We start from the raw sequence: 12,849 nt of genomic DNA on the forward strand, positions 1-12,849 counted from the left end.
ATATTTGGAAATTATTTAATTTTCATAATAATTATTATTATATACACCCCTGTAATTTTAATGAATTCTTGTTTGTTGAAATAATTTTGAAATAATTTTGTCTCTAGTAACTTCCAGGATCCTCAATTATTCATATACTAAGGCAGATTAACAATTTCCAGTACATATTTTTGAAAATTATTTGAATTAATTAAAATATATATTTCACAGGAGCTGGAGATACAGTACAGCAGTAGGAAGCTTGCCTTGCATGCCTCAGACCCAGGTTTGATCCCTGGCACCTCATATGGCCTCCTGAGCCACACCTGAGCCACATCCCTAAGCACAGAGCCAGGCGTAACTCCTGAGCACCATTGGGGATGCCCCAGATTCCGATCTCTAATACACACACAGACATACACACACACATGCACACACACACATGCACACACATGCACACACAAATACACATTGCACAAGGTCTGGGATGTTATGGGTGCTAAATGTTATAAGTTGTTATTGGGCCTGTTCATCCTCCTTAAGAATATGAGGAAGTTTCTTTTTTTTACTATGTTATTATTATACAATAATAGATGTATTAGCTCTCTAAGATAAGTTTTTAGTTGAATCAAAAACCAGAGCTAGTTTTTCAGTCTTAAATACAAAAAGAATCAAAATGGCAATGAAAATTGTCTGCTTTGTCAAGGCCTAGGAAGATACTTTCATGAGGAAACTGACAGTGACTGAGTTTTGTTTTGTTTTTTAATAAAAGGAAAACCATTAAATATAAGAACTGCCAATAGGTCTTTTTCTGAAGAAAAATGTGTTTAGGCAGTAAAACCAAGAACTTTGTCTACAATATTTTCAATAACTGTCAACAAACAATAATGAAAAGAAGGTAATGAAAATGTATTATACTTGTACAAGGAATTAAGCTTATGAAGCTACTTGCAAATTGTTATTCATACAATATCCCAATGAAAACAATTTTGCTATTCTCATTTTTTGTTGTGGAAACAGAGGCTTATCATTGTTTAGTAATTGGTCCAAGGTCACACTATTAGAAAAGAATCTAGGCAGTTCTCAAACACAGAATATTCCTGTGTGCAAAGCCATTCTGTTTTATCAGCACCACATTGCCATTCTGGACACTGTAACTTGATCAAGAAGATAAATAAAAGTTATTCATTTCATTATAGTGGTTGTCATTCACTGGTGGTGACAAATGCAAAAAAGAAATACCACTTTTAGATGTAATTGTCAGAATTTAATATCTGACAGTAGGTGTTTATTGTTGGGATTTTTTAGGTGATAAATGATTTAATTTCTTTAGTTTTAATTTATTCAAAAATATTTATTTAGATAAATAAGTTTATCACATAACAATCATTCTAGACCCATATGTTTCATAAATGAAAGAAAATATAATCCCACTCAGATTATTTTTGCTGGTAGTATTTTATACAGTAATAAGAAAATATTTGGTAGACTTAAGGAAAGAAAAACACTCATCAAATATGTGAATGATTAAATGAGGCAATGGTCCTGAGGAAAATTGATCTTTAATTTTAGGATATTATGTTCTAAAAAGCACATTACATTTTATGTTTTTAATGAAGTTATAATCATGTAGACTCCATTTTTAGCAGCTCAATTGAGATATATTATATATGAACAACTCAAATGTCTAACATACAAATAACAGTAACATATTAAGTGTCAGGGAAAGTTAATCTTTAGAGGAGACTCTAATGAAGCCAAGATCAGGATTACCATGAGAGTTCTCTTTGTATTTTAATTTAGCATTATGCTATTTTAGGACAGCTTTTTAATTTGAATTTGGAAATGAATTTTTTCTGGGAGCAAAACATTGATAGTACTTTTAAGAATCTATGAAGGTTTTCAGTCTTAAATGCTCATCTTAGAATTCAGTTATTTATTTATTTATTTATTTTTTGTTTAATGTTAACATGGTGATGGGGGGTATGAAAATTGGAAGCTTTATTAGCAAGAGCTTCCATGTCTTTTACAAGACGGGAAGTCTTGACTAACCGGTTCTTGGTATGAGTGTATCAAGTACAGTCCAATCCAAATTTTCCAAGCCTGATATTTCACGCATACTTACAGACATTATTAGCATGATTTATGCCAATATAAGGAGCTTTATTCATTTTATTTCTGTAAGTTTTCTGTTTAAAAAAAGTGTTTGTGGGGGGAGGAAGAGATAGGTAACTTTCTAGAGGGATAAAAAATTAAAGAACTGTACAATTGTGGCTCCTCTGTTAACTGTAGAACCTGTTTAGTCAGTTTTCTATTTCTTCCTCATGTAAAGCACTGTTGCAATTCTGCGTGGGGATAACCTATTATCCTCTAGGATGTTGCTGAAAATAAATCTGGGGAATAGAGAAAAGTCTCTAGTAGTACTTGGTTGTTTTCTGGATTGGCAAGTTAGAGTGTTGCTCCAGTAAATCATTGCTTCAATAGATTTTTCTTCTGAGTCGCCTTTAAAGCTTTATCTTTTTTTGGATGAAAACAATACTTTGAATTCTTTTTCTGCTCTCCATACTCAAACATACTTCCTTAGTATTTGGAACTAAAATTCACCTCTCAATATATAGTGATTTTAAAAACTTTAAAAGGTGTAATTATTTTCTTATATAAAGTTGAACTTGATTTTTGAATATAAAAAATAGATAAATTTAATAGGGCTTTCTCTAGTAAGTTACCCTCTTTTTTCTCATTTATCCAATGAAATTCCATTGTGCATGTTTTGAAACCTTAGAGAAACCTCAATACATAATCTAAGATCTTTATCTGAATATTCTGTGGTTTTGTTACACTGTGTCACACTTTATTTTTTTTAATATAGAAGTACTACTATTTATTCTGCCATTGATTAAGCTGATTGACCTGGGCATGAACTCCACATTCTGTATCACTCTATCACTGTCATCCCGTTGTTTGTCGATTTACTTGAGCAGGCACCAGTAACATCTCTATTTCTCCCAGCCCTGAAATTTTAGCAGCCTCTCCTTATATTCGGGATTTCCCAACGATTGGAGGCTTTTTCAGGGTCAGGGAAATAAGACCTATTGTTACTGGTTTTGGCGTATAGAATATGCCACGGGTAAGCTTGCCAGACTCTGCCCGTGTGGGCGGGATACTATTGGTAATTTGCCCGGCTTTCCACAGGATGACAATATAAAATCCAGATAACTTTTTAAAAAATGTTTTTGATTGAATATCCGTGAGATAGACCAGTGCAAAGCTGTTGATAATTGGGTTTCAGTCATACAATGATCTAGCGCCCATTCCTCCACCAGTGTAGATTTTTCACCACCAATGTCCCCTGTTCCCTGCTTTCCTTTTCCTTCCAGCATGCCCCAACACCCAACTCCCCTGCCCCCAGCTTCCCTCTATGGGAGGCACTTTTTGCTCTCTCTCTCTCTCTCTCTCTCTCTCTCTCTCTCTCTCTCTCTCTCTCTCTGTCCTTTTCCTTTTGTGCATTATGGTTTGCAATACAAGGGCTAAGAGATCATGGTGTTTGTTCAGGGAATTTGATATTTTTATTGCGACAATAACGCTGGAGTAGCTTTTCAACTGGGAATGTTCCACACACTTTAGATCACAAAAGAAAACCATTCTAAATGACTGTAAAGAAATGAAAATATAAGCGTAAGGTGCAGCAAGTGTATGCTTGGAAATACTTTTCTTTTTGTTTTCCTGGTTTGAGGGCCTTACCTGGTGATGTTCAGAGATGACACAGTGCTCAGGGATCATGCCTGGTGGTGCTCAGGAGATCATATTGCCTGCTGGAAAATGAGTCTGGTGCAGCAGTATGCAAAGCAAGTGTCATACACACTGTCGTATCTTTCTGGCCATGGTATTTCTGAAAGTTGATAAAAGTATGTTATTAAGTCAAAGACATAGAATTGAAAAATAAATATGGGGCAGGCTGCAGGGGCAAGAAGTGGGGAGGCAGGCAGGAGGGAAACTGGGGACATGGGTAGTGGGAAATGTGGACTAGTAAAGAAATGGGTGTTGGAACATTGAGATTCAATCATAAGCAGCTTTGTAAATATATTATCTCAGGGTCATAAACAAAAATAGAAAAATAAATAAAACTACAGTGTATAGTTGCTAAGGAATAGAGCCATGCAGTACCATTTCCAGTTTTACCAAAATGCTCCTCGTATTTCCGTAAACATGTGAAATCTAGCTTTCCCCTTCACTAGGGCCTCTTATCCTCTAACTCAATCCCCCACCCAGATTCACAGGATCAAGGAAGGAATTTGATAAACTTCCCAAGCCAAATAATAGAAGAACATAGTCATTGTACATACTTCTTTATTATAAAGTAATATAGTATCCTTGGTATTAGAATTTTTTATACAAAATGAGCAAATAAACAATGTTTGGATGGATGGGTATACTGGTGGGTGAATATTTGGAAAGGCAAATGGTAGCAGAGAGTCCTAAAATTGCATATGTGAGCTCTTAATTGTGTTCACACAGTCTTGAAAGTTCTACGATGAAATGTACATGCCATAAAAATATCATGTGGGAGGAGGGCAAAGGGGTGGCAGTTTTTGTACCTCTTGTAACTTTTTGTACCAGCAGTGCTCAGGGCTTAGTCCTGGCTCTGCACTCAGGAATCACTCCTGTCAGAACCAAGGATTGAACCCAGGTTGGTGCAGTGTAAGGCAAGTGCCCTACCCTCTGGACTAGTGCTCCAATCCAAGAAAATAAAGAAGTTTCTCTTAACTGTTCACATGGAAAATTCATGTAACAGCTCAGACAAGTCTATTATGCTGTTAGTTTGCTTATTTGTTTGTTTGTTTTCTTTTATTGAATCACCATGTGAAAAGTTAACAAAGTTCTCAGGCTTGTGTCTCAGTTATACAATATTCAAACATCCATCCCTTCACCAGTGCCCATATTCCACCACCAAAAACCCCAGTATACCTCTCTCCCCCGCCCCCCACCCCCAACTGCATAACTGATGAATTTCATTTCACTTCATTTTCTCTTTACCTTGATTACATTCCATATTTCAACACAAAACTCACTATTGTTGTTGGAGTTTCCCCCCAAGAAACTCTACTACCTAATGCCCTACTACCAAGGAAGCATTTGATGATTAGTTTTCCGTTGCTGAGAATGAGGAGATATGTAGCCCCACTGCTCCAAGTACATAACTCTTTTTTTTGATTTTGCCTTTTCCATTTTTTTCCCCCTCATCCCCCTTCCCAAGCCTCATAGTATGGTGGACGCCATGCCGCGTTTCTCCCCGAAAATGAGAAACAACCGGGAAAGAGGAATATTTCCTCTTCTTGGCCAGCGTGGGGCTGTTGCTTAACTCACAGTCCAGAGAAATGGCTGCTACTCTGATTACCTTCAATATTTCAACAAAAAACTCACTGTTATTATTTGGAGTTATTCCCCCAAGTCAGATCTGCTAAAAAAGAGCCGTTTCACATTGCTGACAATTAAGAGATGTTAAGTCGGTTTTGGATTTCTGTATAAAGTCCAGGGAAAATTCTGCCAGAAATTTCATAGCCCAGTTCACAGTCCCAGTGCATTGCTGTAAGAAGCTGCTCTGGATGCCTGAATGTGTTAGGTCTCTGGAATCAAAGTCTTTAGGCACAGAGGTCCGTTTCGCTCTCAACAGCTCCAGATTTATCTGGGCCGATTACACCCACTTCCCATGAGTCCCTAGGAGCCCCAAGTGTAAAAACCGTATACCTCTGGGTTAGGAGTCTTAGAAGATGGCTCCTGCCATGTGGATGTTGCTGCCACCGCCATTTTCCATGCAGAAAGACAGGGTGGCGAGGAAAGATCCTTCGCCGGGCAGCACGGAGTTGTAGCCCAGTTCACAGACCCAGTGCATTGCTGTAAGAAGCTGCGCTGGATGCCCAAATGTGTTAGGTCTCTGGAATCAAAGCCTTTAGGCGCAGAGGGTCCCTATTTGTTTGTTTTCCACTGAATTGTTTTCATTTCCAGTTCATAAAATGCCTGTGTAGAATATTCTTCCAAGCACATCTTCTCTAGACTTTTTTTTTTCCTTTCACCATGATAGTATTGATTTTTTGTTTGTTTCTCCCATGTAATCCCTTTTTGTATACTGGAAGAGTAATATCAGTCTGTATTGCTGTTCCTGGGAAGTTTCTAGTATGTTCTATAGATAGTTTCAATTTTTAAATAATTTAGTATAAGCACTTACAAGTTAAAAAGACAGTACATCTAAATCTCATTCATGTTGCCTTCTCCCAAAGCAACACACTGATGATTCATAGCATCATACATAATTTTCTACTTATTTATTCCAATGGAATAATATATATATGTATATATGTATCTATTCTAGAGAGTTGTTAATGAATAGAAACAAGAACAAGAGGGAAAAAATAAAATTCCAGTTGTATTAATTTAATACTTAATTTTAATATGTTAGAAACATCACTCCAATGAAAACTAATTATTGAATTAATATGGTTGGTAAACAATTCTAATATAATAATTATGTTGATGATGAATTATAGCTACAGTCTTCCTGGAATTTTGGAAGAGAAGAAGAAGTACACTGACTTATAATTGGGACCTTATTGAATGGGAAGAAGAAGAGGTAAGATAGTAGGAAACAGATAGAAAATTAGGATTTATTTTGGTGTAATAAAGTATTAACTGACTGTAATTCAGTCAGTTCAGAAACATTTAAAAATCATGTGTTAGATCCACTTCGATAATGTTTTCTTTAATTCCATTAGTGAAAATTATCACACTTGAAATATAGTTTAGAGTTTTCTTAGAAAGAAGTTTGCATCTTTTTTAAAAATTGTTCCATTGCTAAAACTAAAAGTAGATTAGGTTCCAGAAATTTTGTATTAATTCTTGGCTTAACATTTTTTATGACTTTGATGTTTAGGTAGCTTTAGTTTTACTTTTTTTCTCATAGGAAACACTTCGCCCAGAGTTTGAAGCAAAATACTATAAGATGGAGAGAATAAATCCTATCAGTGGAAAACCTGAACCACATCAGCCTTCTTCAGATAAAATCACTCGTCTTCTTGTTTCTATCTCAGGGATATTCTTCATGGTAAAGTATTCTGAAATAAGAATTTTATGGCTTCCATGTTTAAAAAGAACTTTAGGATCCTAACTCATGTTGCAACCCATAAGATTTAAGAAAACCATGTCTTTTATTTTTAAAATATGTGCTATAGATCATACCAGGGTATAGAATAATTATAAGGTGTTTATATGCTTTCCTAAATAAAATTTGGCAGAAGTATATCTGAAATAAAATAAAAATTACATTTATGTCTCTGATTAATTAGGTACTGTGTTTTAAAACCAAACATTTCACTTGAAAATAGAAATTTATGAATTGCATTTTAGACATCACACTAAAATAACTTGAATCTCATATTATGTATTTAGATCTTGTAGTGTAATTTAGTTCCTTGAAGAAAAAGATTAAATGGTGGTATCCTATTTTGTCTTTTTGTTTTGTTTTGTTTGTTGTTGTTGTTGTTGTTGTTGCTGTTGTTGTTTTATCCAAAATGTGTTTATTGGAATGGTTTCCCATTCATCTGATTCAGGGAGTTTTTATGAGAGAAACCGGACTTCTCCAAGGGCTGACAGAGACCCCACACACATCCCAAGATTAGACATGAAAGCATGAAAGTACACATCTCAAAGGGAAAATGGGGCTACATATGTGCTCGGGCACCACATGTGCTCAGCCATGTGGGCACAAGTAGCACATGGGTCCGGGCTGCATATGCGTTGGTAACCTATTTTGGCCAAATTAATTACCTTCAACTCTGATGCACTGTGTTGGATGTACAGTTCTGCTTTTGTTTTCATAATGAAGAAAAACATAATGGCATATCTTCTCTGGTCTCTCTATTTTAGATTTCTTTAGTGATCACTGCTGTGTTTGCAGTAGTGGTATATCGCTTGGTTGTCATGGAGCAGTTCGCATCCTTCAAGTGGAGTTTCATCAAACAACACTGGCAGTTTGCAACGTCTGCTGCAGCTGTTTGTATCAATTTTGTGATCATTATGGCACTGAATCTTGTAAGTTTCCAGTTCTAATTTTCAATAGGTGAAAAGTACAGGAATAGAGAAAGTTCTATGTTTTTTTATACTTTGATTTGATTTCCATGAAAGGCTAAACCATGATAACTCAGTTTAGTAGAACATATATATATATATATATATATATATATATATATATATATATAATATGGAGTTTATATTTTTTTATTTGAATTTTTTTTTTTTTTGCTTTTTGGGTCACACCTGGCGATGCACAGGGGTTACTCCTGGCTCTGCACTCAGGAATTACCCCTGGCGGTGCTCAGGCGACCATATGGGATGCTGGGAATCGAACGCGGGTTGGCCGCGTGCAAGGCAAACGTCCTACCCGCTGTACTATCGCTCCAGCCCCATGGAGTTTATATTAAAGGCAGTACTAATCAAAATAATGTTCTTGTCATTTGAGCTTAGAGTATTTTTGAATAAGAACTATAAATATTATTACTCTCAGACACCCTCTACTTTTGCTGCTATGACTTGGCTCTTCCCCTCTGATACCATCAATTCTGTTCCAAAGCTCATAGGTCTTTTTTTCCTATCACCCATTCATGATTCCTTTTGTTATGCTCCACATATATGTACTATTATTCATTATTTTATTTTTATTTTCATTTTATTTATTCATTTATTTATTTTGCTCTTCAGGTCACACCCAGCGTTGCACAGGGGTTACTCCTGGCTCATGCATTCAGGAATTACTCCTGGCAGTGCTCGGGGGACCGTGTGGGATGCTGGGAATCGAACCTGGGTTGACTGCGCGCAAGACAAACACCCTATCTACTGTGCTATCGCTCCAGCCCCATTTTATTTTTATTTTTTCAATATTGTTTTTGTTTTGAGGCCACACCTGGTAGTCCTCAGGGCTTACTTCTGGCTCTGCAGGGATCACTCCTTGTGGTGGTAACAGGACCAACTTAGGTACCAGGGATTGAATCCAGATTGGCCATGTGTAAGGCAAGTGCTCTACTCACTATATAATTGCCCCAGTCAATATTTTCATTTTAATATTCATTTTGAACAACATAAGTCCTTCAGATTTCTTCCATTTTATTGGAAATGCCAAAATAGCACATTTTATTATCAGAATAGTATTCCATAGATATATACACCACATATTCTTGTATCCTTTATTCCTCAACTCTCTAGAAACACTTTGGTTGTTGCTATTTAACTTTGAATAATTAGGTGAAGCATTAAGGGGAAGTGAATAGGACTAGGAGAGATAGTTCAGCAGTAAGGGTTGCCTTGCACATGTACATCCTGGATTGAGTTCCTGGCATCACATATAGTCCTCATAGCCCCACCAGCAGTGATCCTTGAATGAAGAGCAAAGAGTAAGCCTTCAGTAATGCTGGATACGGCCCCCAAAAAGCCAAGCTAAAAATGAAATAGTTATTATGATAGTGAGTAATTTTTTTTTAATTTTTTATTGAGTCACCATATGGAAAGTTACAAAGTTTTCAGGTTTAAAATCTCAGTTATACAATGCTCGAATACCCATCCCTTCACCAGTGCTCATATTCCACCACCAAGAATCCCAGTATAGCTCCACCCCGCCCCCTCACACCCCAACCCCCCCACGTCCCTAGCCCCCCCACCCTAAGCCCCCCCGCCTGTGTAACTAATAAATTTCACTTTACTTTCACTTTGATTGCATACAATATTTCAACAAAACTCGATAGTGAGTAAATTTTAATACAAGCATGAGGATTATTAGTTATCCTCTACTGTAATTGTTTTTATTTAGAAGTGTAATTTCAGTATCTCCAAATAAGTCATGCAGTATTTTAATGTATCACTAACATTAATAATGTTATGGTTTATGGTAAAAGATGTTACATCTAACAAATCAATTTTTATGACACATTTATTTTATCATAAGAGACTTTTGAAGTTCTCATATTGCCTGAGAAAAAAGGCCAGAGAGTTGCTGTGTTTAGGTCACGTTGGCAGTCAGCCAGCATGATCGTAGTTCACTTGTTTATTATTTTTAGGAAGCTAATTTACACAAAGAATAACATAAATAATACTCTGGTTTCCAGTACCTTATAACCAAACAGAAGAACAGGATGATCAAACTGAGAAAAGTGAATGTAAATAACATGAATAGATTGTCCACTATGTTTTCTTTTTCATTTTTTTTGAGATTTTTAAAAAATTTTGAGTCACTGTGAGCTAGACCCTTAACAAAGCTGTTCATGAAAAGATTTGAGTCGTACAGTGTTCCAACACCCATCCCTCCACCAGGGCACATTTCCCAGCACCAGTGTCCCAAGGTTCCCTCCCATCCCATCCACCCCCAGCCTGCCTTTTGGGACACAGAAATCTACATTAAAAATAATATTATTAAAGAAGGTTTTTATGAGATTAGAGCAATAATATAACAGGGAGGGTGCTTGTCTTGCATGGAACTAACCCAGGGTTTGTCCTCAGCACCTTGTATAGTCCCCCAAGCCCTGCCAGGGATTATGCCTGAATGCAGAGCCAGGAGTAAGTCCTGAGCAGAACCGGCTGTGGCCCCCCAAAAAAGACAAAAATAAATAAGAAGAAATAAACAAGTTCTTCTGATCCAGTTAGCCCCTACAACAGCGTTAGGAAGTTATGCTTAATTTATTACATAATTTAAGGAATCTATGGTAATTTTTATATACAACAAAAATCAGAAGCTACATCTTTCAAAGATACTTTGCTGACAATTTTAAAATTATTCAAGTTTTAATTATTTTAACACTTTTTCACAAGTTTGATAGTTAAGGTTCTACAGGGCAAAATTTGAAACCAAACATTGCTTTTCACTAATTCCACTATTTCCTTCTTTCTTTTGGTACTCCTAAAAGTACTGTGACATTTAAATGTACTCTATAATACATTTATAGAGTACATTTATACATGCCTACTATAATTCTAGGAAAAATTTCCAAAATTATTTTAATATAAATTGAAAATGCTCAAATAATATAAAAAATGTGTCTGCTTTTTGACAAGAAAATTTGTTGATTTAAGAATAGTTTTCACTAACATGGCTGCTATTTGGTCCCATGATTTATGTGTAAATTTTAAGAAAAAATAAATCACCACTGCAGAAATGTCCCTAGTAGTTTGAAAAAATATGGAATTATAACCAAATAATTTATTTTAAAACTTCCCATTAAAAATGACTTTTTTGGTATTCCTACTCTTAGTATATGCTGATATATCATGTGTAGAACACATTATAATGAAAAATTCAAAAAACATTGCCTAATGCATTTACAATTTAGAATATTAGCAATAGACTATAAGGTGTTTTTTAAAAATTTACTTCTACACCCGGAATCCAGAGCATATATTCTCTTTTTTTTTTTTTCACAGTTTCAATCCTTGAAATGTCAAAATGTACTTAGCTTTCCTTAGTAACTACTGGTTACCAATTACAATGCCACTGGGTTATTATAGCATAGGGTGGATCAAAGGGTTGGACCATACATCGCAACCTGGAAAGAATGTATGCCAAATGACTCATTTAATGACAGCTTGGCTTTGTTTTTTAGTGTTTTTGCTTAGTTTGCGCATGCTCATCCAGTCTAAAAATTTAGAAAGATAAATTACTGGGAGTGAAAAATCTCTTCTTGATTCTGAAAAGGTCTACTTGAAATCATTTTCACAATAAAAATTAAATTGTTAGATGAACTTGGAGAGGAAGTGTGCTAAAGTAAGTGAGAGCGCTTAGAAACCTTCGCAAGAAACCTTCACAAGAATATTGCCCTTTGTCTGCCTTTGGCATTCTTCATTTTTTTAAAGTATAATGAGTTCATTGGAGGAAATAAAGGAAGTGAGGGGAGAGGTCTGGTAAGACATATGCTGAAGTGAGAACGCAGGCTTCTCCAGGGTGGACCGAGCCCAAAGCACACATCTCAAGATGGGAGATTCAAGAATTTCTATTATGTGTAGGACTTTCTTATTGATCACCAATTTTGCCTTTTAAACTTCTTTCGAATAATAAACTAATTTATTTAGGGGGTATGCAAATTGCTGTATCCCTGTCTTTATCATTGTTTGGAATTTCTTTTTGGTACTGTTCAAGCTTCCACTTAGTCCTATATATGTATATAGTGAAAAGCACATATAACTCGGTGATTGAAGCTCAATTCAGTCATTGCTTATTTGAGTAACTTCTCGGCTTCTTTAACCTTATTTCCTTGACATAAAGTTGAGATCAAGATAGCTTTCAGAATAGAGTCATAGAAATCAACGTGTTTAAATAGATTATATAAACCATGTAAGTCTCTACATTTACATAGTTGCTATATGTTAACATAACAGAAAGTTGTGCATATGTGTTGCACAGGTCTAAACATGGTGGTTTTACTTAAAAACATAAGTACTTAATAGAATGTGGTTTTGATGTTACTTTGCATGGTGTAAATATTGGACTTTCTAAAGTTGTTTTTATTTCTAAAAATTCTTAGTTACATATATAAACCCACATAATGATAGTAATGAAATAAAAATAATGAAACTACAAATGAAATAATGACATGCATAACACAAAATATCTGTGTGAAAGTACTTTAAATAATAGCTCAGCCTTTTGTGAAGATAGCAATCACTATTTGTTTTCTCTTATAGGCATATGAAAAAATTGCCTACCTTCTCACTAATTTAGGTAAGTCCTCTTTTTAGTTCAATCCTTAATAAGAAAATAATTTGTGGCCTGTCAGTCTGTATTAGCTTTATGTTGACATTTTAGATTTTCATTTCAATTGCATAATTACCAATAAACATATT

The 12,849-nt window shown here is 35.4% G+C and overlaps 1 protein-coding gene across 3 annotated transcripts in view; it reads left to right on the forward strand.

Moving 5' to 3' along the window:
- Positions 1 to 12,849, forward strand: part of ANO3 (anoctamin 3) — a 255,090-nt gene that overhangs the window by 214,621 nt on the left and 27,620 nt on the right. For all 3 annotated transcript variants that reach the window (XM_055141496.1, XM_055141497.1, XM_055141498.1), the window contains 4 exons: positions 6,522 to 6,604; positions 6,935 to 7,075; positions 7,897 to 8,061; positions 12,691 to 12,727. In XM_055141496.1, coding sequence (XP_054997471.1) covers positions 6,522 to 6,604; positions 6,935 to 7,075; positions 7,897 to 8,061; positions 12,691 to 12,727 — 426 coding nt within the window. The remainder of the gene's footprint in view (positions 1 to 6,521; positions 6,605 to 6,934; positions 7,076 to 7,896; positions 8,062 to 12,690; positions 12,728 to 12,849) is intronic.

Source organism: Sorex araneus, chromosome 6 (assembly GCF_027595985.1).
Source record: "Sorex araneus isolate mSorAra2 chromosome 6, mSorAra2.pri, whole genome shotgun sequence".
Taxonomy (NCBI): domain Eukaryota; kingdom Metazoa; phylum Chordata; class Mammalia; order Eulipotyphla; family Soricidae; genus Sorex; species Sorex araneus.